The following is an 18,062-nucleotide window of genomic DNA, read 5'->3' as shown; positions in this document are numbered from 1 at the left end:
TAAGAGTATTGAGATTAAAGGAGTAAGGTTGACCACATAGAAAGTGGAGATTCCCTGTTCTCCAACATTAAATTTATCTTTTGAAGGGGAGGGGAGGAGTGGCAATGAATTCCACAGATTCACCATCCTCGGCTAAAGAAATTTCTCCTTATCTCTTTTCTAAATGGCTGTCCTTTTTGAGGTTGTGCCCTCTGGTCCTAAACCCTCTCACAATTGGAAACATCCTCTCCTCTCCATGTCCACTCTATATAGGCCTTTCAATATTTTGTAGGTTTCAATAAAATCCCTCCTCTTCCTCCTAAGCACCAGTAAGTACAGGCCCAGAGCTATCAAGTACTCTTCACACATTAACCCTTTCACTCCCACAATCATTCTCATAAACCACCTCTGATCCTTCTCAAAATACCAGCACTTCCTTCCTTAGATATGGGGCCCAAAATTGCTCACAATACTCCAAATGTGGTCTACTCAGTGCTTTATAATGCCTCTGCATTACATCCTTGCTTCTATATTCTAGTCCTATTTACTTTTTTTTTACTACTGTCTCAACCTGCAAGTTCAGGGACTTGGACTAGGACTGCAGTAGGACTCCCATGTCCCTTTGCACCAATGATTTTGGAATTAGCTCCCTAGTTAGTAAAATGGTCTGCACCTTTATTTGAGCGAGTTTGGGCTTTTTTCTTTGAAATGGAGGAGGATGTGAGGTGATTTGATAAAGGTGTACTAGATGATAAAAGTCATGGATCAAGTGGACTGCCAGAGAGTTTTTTTCTAGGACAGAAATCATGGGTACATGGTCATATGGATATATAAATATCCTCTGTATATTTAAAGTGGAGGTTTATAAGTTCTTGATTAGTAAATGGAATTAGACATGGGTTTTACTGTGTGTTGGTAGAGTAGGAGAGAGCATGGTTACTGCAGGTGGAATATTGCTGGTGCTGTGGAAAGTACTGTGAGTTATTAAATAGAATAAGACATGAATGGGAAGATGTTACTGTGAAGGTGAGGTTTTAAAGGGTAATTATTTAAAAGGATGAATAAGAGTGTGTGGCTCAGTAAAACTGCAGATTAAACAAGAGAATGGGTTTGGATGGCAGGATAGAAAAGAACATGCTGGAGTGTATGCTAATGAGATTAAAATATATTATTAGGGGAGTGGGAAAGGAGAAAGATGGGTTACTAGGATGTTAAGGAAATGAGAAGAGAGCAAGATATTGGGGTGAAATATTACATCCAATAGAGACCTTTGCAGCCTTTCTCATCCAGATTGAGACTTGTAACTAGTGGGATGGATTTGGAGCATCAGGTGGGGTAATTTGCTACAGATTCGCTAATATGCTCTTGTACGCTCAGTACTTATATGTTTGGCCTCAAACATTGTGAATGAATTATCAAGGAAGAAACCAGAGTGCATGTTATATTAGGCCTTATTTATCATATCAAATGTACACAAATAAGCTGGATATCTGAACTGTTAATGATGCATTTAATATATTTGATGGAAAGCAACTGTTGCAAGGTAAGGCCTTCAATTACTGCCACTGCTTTTAAATTGTTGTGGTTTAAGTGGAGAAGTTGTGAATGCAGCGGGAGTACCAGTGATAGAACAGTGCAGCATTTCCATTCTAAGTGACAGAGTTGAATTTTTAGGGTGGTGTTATCAAGTCCCTGCTGAATATATGCTTCTCATTAGTAGAGGCTTTAGGAGAAGCTACCTAAGAAGCCTTGGCAAGTTGCTGCAGAGCATTTTGTAGACACCACACGCTTCAGTTGTGGTGAAGGATGGAGTGAAGGTTTAGAGTAGTGGGTGGAGTGCCAGTCAGGCTAGTTATTTTGTCGTTGATGGTGTTTAAGCATGCTATATGTTGAAGACACTCTTATCAAGGCCAGAGAAGAATATTCCATACTTCTTTCAATTTGCCTGCAACTGGTGCTTTGACTTTGGTGAATATACTCTGAACTTCATTCCTTACATTGAGAATGGGTGTATCAATATATTGCTTCAGAATACAGTACAACAACATGTGGAATCTTCTGGTTCCTTTCCAAAAACATTGGCTATCCCACAATAGGAGATGAAGCAGAATTGTTTTCCCTTTGTAGTACCATGATGCTTGTTAACCAAGTGGACACTTAAGATCTATTTGGAGAAACCATGAACAAAGTGGGCAACCTCACTGAAGAACACCTATGCTCAGTCCTTAGTGGCCTTCTGAGCTCTCAGTTGCAGACCATTTCAGTTCCCCTATCCATTACCACACTGAGCTGTCCATTTCAGTCTTCTTTACTGTCAGGATGAAGCCCAGCAACACTTGGGTAGACTATGACCCAGTGACATGAATATTGAGTTTTCTAATTTTAGGTAATCCTTTTCTAACCACCCCCCCCCCCCCCCAGTCTTCCTCCAGTCCTCTAGTTTTGTCCCCTTTTTCCACATACACCCATATTTGTCACTCCCCCCCTCCAGGTTCCCATCCACTTCACACATAATGTTCCTCCCATCCACACAGTCTAAGCTTCTGATAATCTTCTGATTCCCATTCTCATATTCTTTACTTATAAAAATCCAACACTGACAGCACTTTGTGCTCCTGCTTATCTGCTTCCAGTAGCTGTCTCATATCTTCACAACCTCCTTCCCCCAATTTGCTCCCTTTATTCCCTTTCCCTATTTCTCTGCCTCTATCTGCCTCCATCTAACACTCACCTAGCATTGTTTCCCAACACCACCCTCGCTCACCTGCCCCAACAGTCACCACCTGCTTGTCCTCTTACACCTCCACTCTATCCACCAATTGCCTTACAATCCCTTTTTACCATTTTTCTTTTCTTTATACTGGCCTTCTCACCTCTCCACTCTCATGTCATAGAGTCATAGAGAAGCACAGCCTACAAACAGGCTCTTCAGCCCATCGAGTCTATGGTGAAACCATTTAACCTGCCTAATCCCATCAACCTGCACCGGGATTATAGCCTTCCATATCCCTGCTATCCATGTATCTATCCAAACTTCTCTTAAATGTTGAAATTGAGCTCACATGCATCACTTGTGCTGGTAGCTCATTCCACATTCTCATGACACTCTGAATGAAGAAGTTTCCCCTCATGTTCTCCTTAAACTTTTCACCTTTCACCCTTAACCCATGTCCTCTGGTTGTAGCCCCAACCAAACTCATTGGAAAGAGCCTGCTTGCATTTATCCTGTCTATACCCCTCATGATTTTGTATACATCTATCAAGTCACCTCTCAATTTTCTATGTTCTACGGAATAAAGTCCTTACTTATTCGGTCTTTCCTTATAGCTCAGGTCCTCCAGACCCGGAAACATCCTTGTAAGTTTTCTCTGTATTCTTTTAATCTTATTCATATTTTCTCTGTAGGTAGGTGACTAAAACTGCACAAAAAACTCCAGATCAGACCTCACCAATGTTTTATACAACTTCAACACAACATCCTATCTCCTGTACTCAATACATTGCCAATGTGAAAGCCAATGTGCTTTACGACCCTTTCTACCTATGACACCAAATTCAACAAATTGTGGACCTGTACTCCCAGATCCCTTTGTTCTACCACACTCCTCAGTACCCTACCATTCACTATATAAGCCTTACACTGATCTTGATGCAGGTTCCAAAATGAAACATCAACAGTTCCTTCCCCACCTCCCAGCCCTCCCACAGATGCTTCTCAACTCTCTCAGCTCTTCCAGCTCCAGACTGCAGCATCTGTAATCTCTTGTGTCCCCTCAAATCTATTTGCCTATCCTGTTCATATTCTCTTCTGTCTCTCTACTGTGGTACCAAACGAGAAGCAAGTTCTACTCCTCCAGGTCTTCATTGTGTGTTAGAGAAGTAGGCTGGGATGGTTAGCTTTTCTAGTACAATGAAGCAGTGTTTCTTATAATGACCACTTTGTGTTTTGTTTGAAACACTTGGCTCCAAACCTCACTACAAATGAGCTCAAAGAACTGTATTCCAGAGGTGAAGTGAGAGAAATTATCCTTGATTACCCAGTATTTGGAGGCAAACCATGCACAAGAAAGATGCTTGACCGTCTGGCTACTGATCACAGCTCCATAACATCTCTGCAGCAGATCCTCAGAGCAATGACATTGACTCAGCCACCTTCAACAGCTTCATAAGGTCACAAAGGGGAAGTTTGCTGATGATTACATAATGTATAAATCCATTTGAAACTCTTCAGTTAGTGAAGTAACCCATAAGCACATTCAGCAGGACCCAGACTATATTCAACAATGTACTGATGAATAGTAAGTAACATCCACACTACATAGATATCAGGCAACACTTGTCTTCACTGCCTATTCTATACACTCAATCACATTATCATCGCTCTCCCTCTAATGACCAGAAACTTGGCTGGAGTAGCCACATAAAACACCATGGCCACTTGAGCAGGACAAAGGCAGTGAGTTATTATTCTCTTGGTGCTTCCAAGGCTTTTCCAGCATCTCCAAAGCATGTCAGGAGTGTGATAGAATTTTTTACACTTCTTTAGAGTGCAGTTCCAAAACATTCAGGAGATTGACACCATCTCAGAAAAGCTTGTTTGGCACACCATCACCCACCCTAAAGGTTCATTCCCACCACCTACAAAAAGGCAACAGTTACTCTCCTGGGCTAGTCCAACAGCACCTCCCAACCCCACAAGGTTTCCACCACTACTGGTCCTTCAACACCATTGGGTCAAAGTCCTGGAACTCCAACACCACCACTCTCCCAACATTGCCATCAAAAGCACCTCTCCCAGAAGGATTATTTCAGAAACACAGAAAACCTACAGCACAATACAGGCCCTTCAGCTCACAAAGCTGGGCCGAACATGTCCTTACCTGAGAAATTACCTAGGGTTAGCCCATAGCCCTCTATTTTTCTGAGCTCCATATACTTGTCCGGGAGTCTCTTAAAAGACCCTATCGTATCCGCCTCCACCACCATCACCAGCAGCCCATTCCACGCACTCACCACTCTCTGTGTAAGAAAAAACTTACCCCTGATATCTCCTCTGTACCTACTTCCAAGCACCTTAAAACGGTGCCCTCTCTTGCTAGCCATTTCAGCCCTCGGAAAAAGCCTCTGAGTATCCACATGATCAATGCCTCTGAGCATCTTATACACCTCTATCAGGTCACCTCTCATCCTTGTCGCTCCATGGAAAAAAGGCCAAGTTCACTCAACCTATTCTCATAAGGCATGCTTCCCAATCCAGGCAACCTCCTTGTAAATCTCCTCTGCACCTTTTCTATGGTTTCCACATCCTTCCGATAGTGAGGCGACCAGAACTGAGCATAGTACTCCAAGTGGGGTCTGACCAGGGTCTTGTATAGCTGCAACATTACCTCTCGGCTCCTAAACTCAGTCCCACGATTGATGAAGGCCAATGCACCATATGCTTTCTTAACCACAGTCAACCTGTGCAGCAGCTTTGAATGTCCTGTGGACTCGGACCCCAAGATCTCTCTGATCCTCCACAATGCCAAGTCTTGCCATATTCTGTCATCATATTTGACCTACCAAAATGAGCCACTTCACTTTTATCTGGGTTGAACTCCATCTGCTACTTCTCAGCCCAGTATTGCATCCTATCAATATCCTGCTGTAACCTCTGACAGCCCTCCACACTATCCACAATACCTCAAACCTTTGTGTCATCAGTAAATTTACTAACCCATCCCTCCACTTCCTCATCCAGGTCATTTATAAAAATCACAAAGAGTAGGAGTCCCAGAACAGATCCCTGAGGCACACCACTGGTGACTGACCTCCATGCAGAATATGACCTGTCTAGAACCACTCTTTGCCTTCTGTGGGCAAGCCAATTCTGGATCCACAAAGCAATATCCCCTTGGATCCCATGCCTCTTTACTTTCTCAATAGGCCTTGCATGGGGTACCTTGTCAAATGCCTTGCTGAAATCCATATACACTGCATAGTTCAAGAAAAAAACACAACCCCTTCTCCTCAAAGCAATTAGGGATGAGCAGTAAATGTTGGCCTTGCTTGTAATGCCCTTGCTAGGAAAATGGGCAAAGTGTTAACTGAGTTTACTAAGAGATATGGTAAAGAGATGGTGGGTTATATTTAACTTGCTGACTCCAGTGCCATCAGTGGGTATGTAATGGATTGAAAGGAACAGAGTGAGGAGTCAATCTGCCTTGTCAGTGAAAACAAGAGAATGCTACTGTGAACACTACCTCATTATTTTAATTTATATTATTTCTGTTTTTGCATGATTTTTAATCTGTTCAATGTACATATACTGTAATTTGTTTTTCTTTCTTCCTTTATTCTATATTATTTATTGCATTTACTGCTGCTGCTAAGTTAACAAATTTCACAACACATGCCAGTGATAATAAACCTGATTCTGATGCAGAGTTGCACATCTCGTCATATAGTAATATATCACAGAAACAGGCCCTTCAGCCCAATTGGTTCATGTCAGCCAAGGTACCTCCTATCCATGTACTTAACCAAATATCTTCTGAATGTTACCTGTCTCAGCCACTTCCTCTAGTAGCTCATTCTAAATATGGATTACCCTCTGCACTAAGACATTGCCCCTGAAATCCCTTTTAAATCTTGCACCTCTTGCCTTAAACCTATGCGTTCTAGTTTGTTTGGTTTCCTAGCCCTGGGGAAAAAGAGTATGTGTGTTCACCTTACTTAATGCCCCTCATGATTTTCTACCCTGTTTGGGTCACTTGTCAAGAGCACATAAACTGATCCTGTATGGTGGGAAATGACTGTACTCACAGAGGGTACTGCCATTTTAAAAAAACATATGTCATTGTGACAAATGAATTTTAAACAAACAGCCACCACACAAGTCGTTAGGGGTAAATCTGAATCAATATGTCACATTTGCCGAAAGAACAAAGATTAAGGAGAGCATAGCATAAGGCAGGCTGGACTACTGAACAATGTGTGTCGTGCTAAGGATGTGCATCGCAGCCAGCTGTCTGCAGGGGAAGGGAGGGGTTGGGGGCAGCATGTCAAAGGACTAAGCCAGATGGTAAGCAAGGTGTCTCTCACAGATTCCCCCTCCTCCCACCCCCATTGGCAAACCGCTCCCATGAGACGTGGGCTTGCAGGCTGGTTCCCTCATTACACATTCACATCAGTGCTGAGAACAGCAGCCGTCACGTTTCCAGCCAGGGGCGATGAGCTCACCGACTACATTAGCAAGAGCAACTCTGCCTGGGTTTCTCGGCGCGGACTGCAGGCAGTCTCAAACGTGCTGTCGCTTTTCCATGGACCACACAATGCTAACAAGCCTGTGCTCAGCAACGACACGGTCCTAAGAGTGAGGTTCATTACCCTTTTCTCCTGCTCATTCCTGACTTCCGAGCCAGCAAGCTGGATCCATCCTGCTTCCTCCTGACAGAAGAGGGGCTTCCCTGTTCCGCCCCTTCCCTCTCAGCTGTGCAGAACCCCCGTTCCAAAGCCCAGGAAGCACAGGACGATGGCCACAAGATGGTGAATGAGTATGCCTGCCGGCTGCTGGAATTGCTGGGGATGGGCCATCGACTATTCGTGCCTCGGCTGCTGCCGGTGAGCATCTTTTCTCTGAGAGATTGAGGCTGAGGGCTGGGGGAGGGGGATGCAGCGGCAGCAGGTGGAACAGGCCCGGAGCATGTAATTAATGACGCTTGCCGGGAATCAGTAATCAGTGAGCTGTTGATGGCTGACTCCCTGACTCTTGTGTGTGTGTGTGTGTGTGTGTGTGTGTGTGTGTGTGTGTGTGTGTGTGTGTGTGTGTGTGTGTGTGTGTGTGTGTGTGTGTGTGTGTGTGTGTGTGTGTGTGTGTGTGTGTGTGTGTGTGTGTGTGTGTGTAGCCCTCGAATCATTAAAAGCAATGTTGGCTATTCAGACTTCAGCCCACGACACAGCATGCAGAATGGTTACAGTTGCTATTGCTGGGCTGCTTTAAATGGAGGGAGTTGTCTCAAAATTGGGACCACTTATTTGACAGTATATCTGCCCATATAAAAGAAGCTGGTGACATCATTGGTTTTCCTGAAATGCTGCACCGGACTGTTCTTTCAACCAGTTCCCAAACGATGGAAGTTGTTTGTCTGTGGGAATGTGCTCAGGGCACGCGATGGTTCACATGCAGATTAACTCCCTGCAGAGAAGAGGAGCCAGGACACTTGATGCTTCCATCCATTAGTCTTAGTTTTAGTGACCTGTAGGAGGGGCATTCTGCTGTTCACTGGCAGGATGCAAGTCTGTCATGAAGAGGTTGTGGGTCTGACACTGACAGTGTAATACTGTCACTGGGTGTGTGTCACTGATGGGGTGTGATACTGTCACTGCATGTTGTACTGTTACTGGGTGTGGTATTGTTACCGACAGAACAAACAAAGAAGAACAAAGAACAATACAGCACAGTACATGCCATTCAGCCCATAATGTTGTGCCGACCCTTAAACCCTGCCCCCCCATATAACCCTCCACCTTAAGTTCCTCCATATACCTGTCAAGTAGTCTCTTAAATTTCACTAGTGTATCTGCCTCCACCACTGACTCAGGCAGTGCATTCCATGCACCAACCACTCTCTGAGTAAAAAACCTTCCTCTAATATCCCCCTTGAACTTTCCTCCCCTTATCTTAAAGCCATGTCCTCTTGTAATGAGCAGTGGTGCCCTGGGGAAGAGGTGCTGGCTGTCCACTCTATCTATTCCTCTTAATATCTTGTATACCTCTATCATGTCCCCTCTCATCCTCCTCTCCAGAGAGTAAAGCCCTAGCTCCCTTAATCTCTGATCATAATGCATACTCTCAAAACCAGGCAGCATCCTGGTAAATCTCCTCTGTACCCTTTCCAATGCTTCTACATCCTTCCTATAATGAGGCGACCAGAACTGGACACAGTACTCCAAGTGTGGTCTAACCAGAATTTTATAGAGCTGCAACATTACCCCGCGACTCTTAAACTCTATCCCTCGACTTATGAAAGCTAGCACTCCATAAGCTTTCTTAATACCTGTGAGGCAACTTTCAGGAATCTGTGGACATGTGCCTCCAGATCCCTCTGCTCCTCCACACTCCCAAGTATCCTGCCATTTACTTTGTACTCTGCCTTGGAGTTTGTCCTTCTAAAGTGTACCACCTCACACTTCTCTGGGTTGAACTCCATCTGCCACTTCTCAGCCCACTTCTGCATTCTATCAATGTCTGTCTGCAATCTTCGACAATCCTCAACACTATCCACAACATCACCAACCTTAGTGTTGTCAGCAAACTTGCCAACCCACCCTTCTACCCCCACATCCAGGTTGTTAATAAAAATCATGAAAAGTAGAGGTTCCAGAACTGATCCTTGTGGGACACCACTAGTCACAACCCTCCAATCTGAACGTACTCCTTCCACCACGACCCTCTGCTTTCTGCAGGCAAGCCAATTCTGAATCCACCTGGCCAAACTTCCCTGGATCCCATGCCTTCTGACTTTCTGAATAAGCCTACTGTGTGGTACCTTGTCAAATGCCTTACTAAAATCCATGTAGATCACATCCACTGCACTACCCTCATCTATATGCCTGGTCACCTCCTCAAAGAACTCTATCAGGCTTGTTAGACATGATCTGCCCTTCACAAAGCCATGCTGACTGTCCCTGATCAGACCATGATTCTCTAAATGCCCATAGATTCTATCGCTAAGAATCTTTTCCAACAGCTTTCCCACCACGGACATAAGGCTCACTGGTCTATAATTGCCCAGACTATCCCTACTACCTTTTTTGAACAAGGGGACAACATTCGCCTTCCTCCAATCCTCTGGTACCATTACCGTGGACAAGGACATAAAGATCCTAGCCAGAGGCTCAGCAATCTCTTACCTCACCTCATGGAGCAGCCTGGGGCCCCGGGGACTTGGGTGTGGTAGTGTCTCTGACAGGGTGTGTGTCTGCCACCGACAGGGTATGGGTCTGTCACTGACATGGCGTGGGTTTAGCAGGTCATGGATGGGTTGACACTGAATTTCTCAGGGCCCTCTGGGACGCTTTGGAGATGAGTACACAGGGGTCATGCAGGAGAGCCTGGCAGGGTCCCCCTTGTGTGTTGAGCAGTGGTAATCCTGCTACCCAAGAAGGCTGGTCTCCACTGTTTGAGAAATTGGCGTCTGATCTCTCTCCTTAGCATGGAGAACAAGATCTTTGCCCAGGTGACAGCCAATCATTTGTACTCTGTTTTGACCCTTACCAGTTCTCCGTGGCCCTTGGCTGGTGCATTCAGGACAGCTTCTACCCAGTTTGGAAAGTGCTCCACCTCTCCCAGAGAGCTAGTCTGTTCATTGCCTTCCTCTCTCTCAATCAGGAGAAGGTGTTTGACAGGGTGAATCACAAATATCTCTTCAAAACTCTGTATATTTTGTGACCAGTAAGTGCTATCAGGTCTTCTCAGCTGTGTTCTCTGACAGGATCAACTGGGAGAAGTGTTCTAGTCTCTTGGTGTTGCAGTTGCATGTTAGTGGCCCTACCGCAGGTAATGAGACCATTTAAATGGAGTTCCACTGAGAAAACCTAACTAACGAGCTTGGTGGAACCTGGTGACAAAAGTCACTACCTGAGTAGGGCACTGGTCAGGACTACTTAGTGCGATTTCTTACTGGGGCAGAGTGTTGGTCATAAACCAACTGATTGGTTTCTAGTTGGTCACCTTGTTCCCCTCACTGTTTTTGTTGCCATGGCCTAAAAGAAGTTGGAAGATGTCTTGAAGGGCAATAGGAAACACTTCGTCGCTGCTGCGGTCCTGTTCTCCTGACAGCAGAGGTTGGTCAGTTACTGGTGTACACACATACTTAGCTGGTGTGTCTTCACCCAAGGACCATGCAGAAATGGCCATTCACTGAGCACATTTCTAGATGGAATGTGCTGGAACTGTATTTTTTCCTTCCAGGACATTGCCTTCAGGAGGGCATGCAGCCCTCCTTGCAGAGAGCATTACCCACGCTGCTCTTAGGGAGTTTCCCAGCTTTTATCAGAAGTTATTAAGAGTCTGGAACATAGCCACCACCAGTCAGAATGCTCCTCTGTTGGTAGAAAGTGGTACTTTGACTCTGAGAGCAACTGGTCCCCAACCTGTCGCAATAGGTGTTGAGGGGGCTCACGAGCACGGAATAATCCTGACTCTGTTAAATTCTTGCTCATCCAGAATTACTCAGTGGACTCAAGGCCTGAAGTATTTCTCAGGAGCTGATTACACACAACATGAGCACCCTTGCAGAGATGCGTACTGTGCTGTTTCATGAATGTGAACAGTTTTGGTCCCATATCTAAAAAGTGTGTGCTGGCATTGAAGAGGATCCAGAGCAGATTCACAAGAATGATCCTGGGAATGAAAGAGTTAATGTATGAGGATCGTTTGATGGCTCTGAGCCTGTACTTGCTGGAGTTTAGAAGAATTAAGGGGTCTCATTGAAACGTATTGGATATTGAAAGGCCTAGATAGAGTGGACCCCATGTGATATAACTTTCAATAGCAGCCTATCATATATAACCATATCAAAGATCTTACTGAAGTCCACATAGACTTTGTCCACTGCTGTGCCCTCATTGATCATCCTGTTTACTTCTTCAAAAAAATGATCAAATTTGTGAGACATAGTCTTACATGTACAAAGCCTAATTAACTCCTCCCTTCTGAATGCTTGTATACCTTATAGAACATAGAACACTATGGTGGCATACCTGAATGACTATCGACCTGTGGCTCTGACATCAATTGCTATGAAGTGCTTCGAGCGATTGGTTATGGCACACATCAACCATAACCTACCGGTCAACCTCAACGTTTTGCAATTCACTTACCGGAGCAACAGGTCAATGGCAGATGCCATGTCTCTGGCACTACATTCCTCCTGAGAACACCTGGAGAATAAAGACGCATATGTAAGGCTCCTTTTCATTGACTACAGCTCTGCCTTTAATACCATCATTCCAAATAAACTGATTCCTAAGCTCTGGAACCTGGGTCTTAGCACTCAGATCTGCAGCTGGATCTTCAACTTCCTCACAGACAGGACCCAGGCTGTAAAAATGGGGACAAGCTCTCCTCTACAATCACTCTGAGCACCGGTGCCCCACAAGGCTGTGTACTCAGCCCCCTGCTGTACTCACTGTGCACCCATGATTGTGTAGCCAAGTTTCCATCGAACTCAATATATAAGTTTGCTGATGACACCACAATTGTAGGCTGTATCTTGCGTAATGATGAGTCTGAGTACAGAGAGGAAATTAAGAACCTGGTGGCATGGTGCGAAGACAATAACCTATCCCTCAACGTCAGCAAGACGAAGGAATTAGTTGTTGACTTCAGAAGGAGTAGCGGACCGCACGATCCCATCTACATCGGTGGTGCACGGGTGAAACAGGTCAAAACTTCTAAGTTCCTCGGAGTGAATATCACAAATGACCTGACTTGGTCTAACCAAGCACAGTCCACTGCCAAGAAGGCCCACCAGTGCCTTTACTTTCTGAGAAAGCTGAAGAAATTTGGCCTGTCCCCTAAATCCCTCACTAATTTTTATAGATGCACCGTAGAAAACATTCTTCTAGGGTGCATCACAACCTGGTATGGAAGTTGTCCTGTCCAAGACCGGAAGAAGCTGCAGAAGATCATGAACATAGCCCAGCACATCACACAAACCAATCTTCCATCCTTGGACTAACTTTACACCGCATGCTGTCAGAGCAGTGCTGCCAGGATAATCAAGGACACGACCCATCCAGCCAACACACTTTTTGTCCCTCTTCCCTCTGGGAGAGGTTCAGGAGCTTGAAGATTCGTACAGCCAGATTTGGGAACAGCTTCTTTCCAACTGTGATAAGACTGCTGAACGGATCCTGACCTGGATCTGGGCCGTACCTTCCAAATATCCGGACCTGACTTGCACTACCTTACTTTCCCTTTTCTATTTTCTAATTATGATTTATAATTTAAATTTTTATTATATTTACTTCGATTTGTACTTCAGGGAGTGCGAAGCGCAGAATCAAATAGCGCTGTGATCATTGTACGCTCTAGTATCAATTGTTTGGTGACAATAAAGTAAGTAAAGTATAACACTGTGTAGGCCCTTCAGCCCATGATGTTGTCCCAACCTTTTAACCTGCTCTAATGTTGTGCCTATTGAAGAGATTCTTAAGTGTCCCTAATGTATCTGCCTCTAATACCACTCCTTGTAGGGTGTTCACACATGCACAACTCTGTAAAAAATAATTACCTCTGATATCACCCCTATACTTTCCTCTGATCACCTTATAATTCTGCCCCCTCATATTAGCCATTTCCACCCTGTGAAAAGGTCTCTGGGTCTCCACCTGATCTGTATCACTTTTCATCTTGTACACCTTTATCAAGTTGCCTCTCATCCTCCTTCACTCCAAAGAGAAAAGCCCTAGTTCCTCAACCTATCCTCAAAAGATATGCCTTCTAATCCAGGCAACTTCCTGGTAAATCTCCTCTGTACCCTTTCCAAAGCTTCCTTATCATCTAATGAGGTGACCAGAAGTGAACACAATATTGATGACAGATGCTGCAGCTTTATAAAACACTGATAAGGTCACATCTGGGATATTGGGTGCAACTTTGGTTTCCTCAACAAGTGTCAGGCTCTGGAGAGGGTGCAGAGAAAATTCACCAGGATGGAGTGTCTCAGTTACAAGGAGAAAGTGGAGAGGCTGGGATTATTTTCCTTGGAATAGAGAAAGCTGAAGGGATATACAAAATTGTTAGTAACAAGGATAGGATAGACCCCATATCAGAGATGGCTTTATTCAGAGGGCATAGGTTTGAAGTTTGGATGGAAACTTATGGAAACTTTTCCCCTCAGATGGTTGTTGGAATTGGGAATCTGGAACACACTGGCTGAGGGTTGGTGGAGGCAGGTACTCTCATAACATTTAAGAAGTATCAAGACAAGCATTTGAATTGACAAAATGTAGAATCATATCTCTGGTTAGGCCACAACAAGAATATTGCATTTGATTCTAGTCACCCCATTATAGGAAGGATTGTGGAGGCTATGAAGAGTGTGCTGAAGAGGTTTATCAGGATACTGCCTGTTTTAGAGGGAATGTGCTATGAAGTGAGGTTAGACAAATGGGTAATTTTCTGTGGAGCAGTGGAGGCTCCACTGAGATTATGACAAATATACATAGAGTAGAACATGGAGCACAGCACAGGAACAGGCCCTTTGGCCCACAATGTTATATTGAACTGATTAAATTAGTAATCAAATGGCCAACTAAAGTGATCTCTTCTTCCCACACAATGTCCATAGCATTCCATTTTTCTTACATTTATGTGCCTAAATGTCTCTTAAAAGTCTCTAATGTATCTGCCTCTACCACCACCCCAGGCAGCACATTCCAGTGTCCCACCCTCTGTGTAAAATAGAACTTGCCCTCATATCGCCTTTGAAGTGACCCCTCTCACCTTAAATGTATAACCACTGGTATTAGACATGTCAACCCTTTCTATCTATGCCTCATAATTCTATAAACCTCTATCAGATCTCCTCTCAGGCTCTGCTGCTCCACAGAAAATGACCCAAGTTTGTCCAACTTCTTGTTATAGCACTTAGCTTCAAATCCAGACAGCATCTCGGTTAACCTCTTCTGTACCCTCTGCAAAGCCTCAACACCCTTCCTATAATGGGACAACCAGAATAGTATGCAATACTAAGAGACCTAGCTGGAGTTTTACAATGCTACAACATAAATTCCTGACTTGTGGACTCAGTGTCTGAACTAATAAAGGCAGGTATGCCATATGCCTTCTTAACCACCCTATCAGTCTCTGTAGCCATTTTCAAGGAGCTATGAACTTGGTCTCCAAGATCCCTCTGCTCATCAACATGGTTAAGGGGCTTGCCATTAACTGTATATTGTCCCTTTACATTTGATGTACCAAGGTGCAACTTTATGGCCAGGCTAAGCTCCATCTGCATTTCTCCACCTGTATCTGCAACTGATCTATAACCCACTGTATTCTTTGCCAGTCTTCTATGCTATCCATCTTCATGTCATCTGCAAACTTACCAACCCACCCATCTATATTTTTATCCAGGTTATTTATATGCATCACAAACAGAAGAGGTCCCAGTATAGATCCCTGTGGGGCACCACTAATCACAGATCTCCAGCTAGAATAAGTACCTTCAACCACAAACCTCTGTCTTTGATGGGCAAGCCAGTTCTGAATCCAAATGGTCAATTCACCATGGATCCCATGCATCATAATCTCCTGGATAAGCCTCCTATGAGGGACCTTGTCAAACGCCTTACCAAGATCTCTATAGATATCGACAGCTCTACCTTCAGTCATCCTTGCCATCTCATCAAAAAAACTCAGTAAAGTTAGTAAGACATGGATTGCCCCGTACTAAGCCGTGCTGGTTCTACCTAATTAGGCCATGGTTTTCCAAATGCTCATAAATTCTAACCTTGAGAATTCTCTCCAGTAACTTTCCTACCATTGGTGAGAGATTCAGCAGTCTGTAGTTTTCAGATTTATGCCTGGTTCCTTCCTAAGTAATGGAACATCATTAGCCACTCGCCAGTCCTCTGGGACCTTGATTGTGGTTAGTGAGGATGCTAATATAATGGTTGAGGCCTCAACAATCTTTTCTCGTGTCTCTCTCAATAATGTGGGTATATCCCATCAGGCCCTGGGACTTATCCACCTTGACACTCTTTAAGAGACCCAACACTACCTCCTCCTTTACCTAGCAGATCAATGCCAAAAGAGTACAAGACATAGGAGCAGAATTAGATTATTCAGCAAATCGAGTCTGCTCATCGATTCCATCACGGCTGATATCCGATCAACCCCATTCTCTTGCCTTATCCACATACCTCTGACACCATATCAACCTGCACTGTCTATATATATATATATATATATATATATATATATATATATATACCCAATGACTTGGCCTCCACAGCTATCTGTGGCACAGATTCACGGCCCTATATCTAAAGAAATTCCTCTTCATCACTGTTCTAAATGAACAGACCTCCAATCTGAGGCTGTGCCTACAGGTCCTAGATTCTTCCTTGATAGGAAACATTCCGTCCACATACACTTTATCAAGGCCTTTCAATGTTCAGTAGGTTTCAATGAGACCTTACCCATGACCAGTCCTCTAAACCCCAGCGAGTACACGTCCAAAGCCATCAAACATAAACCAGAATCATTCTTGTGAACCTCTTCTGGACCCTCTTCAATGCCAGCACTGCTTTTCTTAGATAAGAGGTCCAGAACTACTCATAATACTTAAGTGCGGTCTGACCAATACTTTATAAAGTCTCCTTACATCCTTGTTTTGATATTATAGTTCTTTCAAAAGGAATACTAGTATTGCATTTGCCTTCCTTACTACTGACGCAACCTGTAAGTTAACCTTCACGAAGACTCCCAAGTCCCTTTTCTCCTCTGGTTTGTGAGTTTTCTCCCTGTTCACAAAATAGTCTACATTTTTATTGAACAAAGAACAATACAGCTCAGTACAGGCCATTTGGCCCACAATGTTGTGCCCACCCTTCAACCCTGCCTCCCATATAACCCTCCACCTTAAATTCCTCCATATACCTGTCTAATAGTCTCTTAAATTTCACTGGTGTATCTGCCTCCACCACTGACTCAGGCAGTGCATTCCACACACCAACCACTCTCTGAGTAAAAAACCTTCTTCTAATATCCCCCTTGAACTTCCCTCCCCTTACCTTAAAGCCATGTCCTCTTGTATTGAGCAGTGGTGCCTGGGGAAGAGGCGCTGGCTGTCCACTCTATCTATTCCCCTTAATATCTTGTCTCCTCTCATCCTCCTCTCCAGAGAGTAAAGTCCTAGCTCCCTTAATCTCTGATCATAATGCATACAGCATCTTGGTACCAGGCAGCATCTTGGTAAACTCACTGGAATTTAGAAGATTGAGGGGGGATCTTATTGAAACGTATAAAATTCTAAAGGGATTGGACAGGGAAGATTGTTTCCGATGTTGGGGAAGTCCAGAACAAGGGGTCACAGTTTAAGGATAAAGGGGAAGCCTTTTAGGACCGAGATGAGGAAAAACTTCTTCACACAGAGAGTGGTGAATCTGTGGAATTCTCTGCCACAGGAAACAGTTGAGGCCGGTTCATTGGCTATATTTAAGAGAAAGATAGATATGGCCCTTGTGGCTAAAGGGATCAGGGGGTATGGAGAGAAAGCAGCTACAGGGTTCTGAGTTGGATGATCAGCCATGATCATACTGAATGGCAGTGCAGGCTCGAAGGGCTGAATGGCCTACTGCTGCACCTATTTTCTGTGTTTCTATGTAAATCTCCTCTGTACCCTTTCCAATGCTTCCACATCCTTCCAATAGTGAGGCGACCGGAACTTGACAGAGTACTCCAAGTGTGGCCTAACCAGAGTTTTATAGAGCTGCATCATTACCCCACGACTCTTAAACTCTATCCTTCAACTTATGAAAGCTAACATTCCATAAGCTTTCTTAACTACCCTATCTACCTGTGAGGCAACTTTCAGGGATCTGTGGACATGTACCCCCAGGTCCCTCTGCTCCTCCACACTCCCAAGTATCCTGCCTACTTATTGCTTCGAACAAAGTATGCAACCATACAATTCCCTACATTGTATTCCATCTGCCACTTCATTGCCCATTCTCCCAATTTGTCTAAGTCCTTTTACAGACTCCCTGCTTCCTCAGCACTATTTACCCCTCTACCACTTCATATTGTCCACAAATTTAGCCACAAAACTCTCAATTCTATCACCCAAATATTTGACATATAATGTGAAAAGAAGCAGTTCCAACACCAACTCCTGTGGAAAACCGTTTGTCACCAGTAACCAACCAGAAAAGGCCCTCTTAATTCCCATTCTTTGCTTCCTGCTGCTCAGCCAACCTTCTATCCATGCTAGTATCTTTCCTGTAATATCATGGGCGCTTAAACAGACTCATATGCGGCATCTTGTCAAAGGCCTTCTGAAAATCCTGCTTGTTATTTCCTTAAAGAA

General features: G+C 44.2%; 1 protein-coding gene across 6 annotated transcripts in view; it reads left to right on the top strand.

The window, feature by feature from the left end:
• rabgap1l (RAB GTPase activating protein 1-like) overlaps positions 1–18,062 on the top strand; it is a 587,017-nt gene that overhangs the window by 421,481 nt on the left and 147,474 nt on the right. The window contains exon 1 of one of the 6 annotated variants that reach the window (XM_073063724.1): positions 7,178–7,581. The exons of the other annotated variants lie outside the window; for them this stretch is intronic. Coding sequence (XP_072919825.1) covers positions 7,504–7,581 — 78 coding nt within the window. The 5' untranslated portion in view covers positions 7,178–7,503. Of the gene's footprint in view, positions 1–7,177; positions 7,582–18,062 lie in introns of those variants that run through there. 6 annotated transcript variants of the gene reach the window in all.

Source organism: Hemitrygon akajei, chromosome 12 (assembly GCF_048418815.1).
Source record: "Hemitrygon akajei chromosome 12, sHemAka1.3, whole genome shotgun sequence".
In the NCBI taxonomy this organism is placed as follows: Eukaryota; Metazoa; Chordata; class Chondrichthyes; order Myliobatiformes; family Dasyatidae; genus Hemitrygon; species Hemitrygon akajei.
This window is presented reverse-complemented; position numbering and strand designations above follow the sequence as displayed.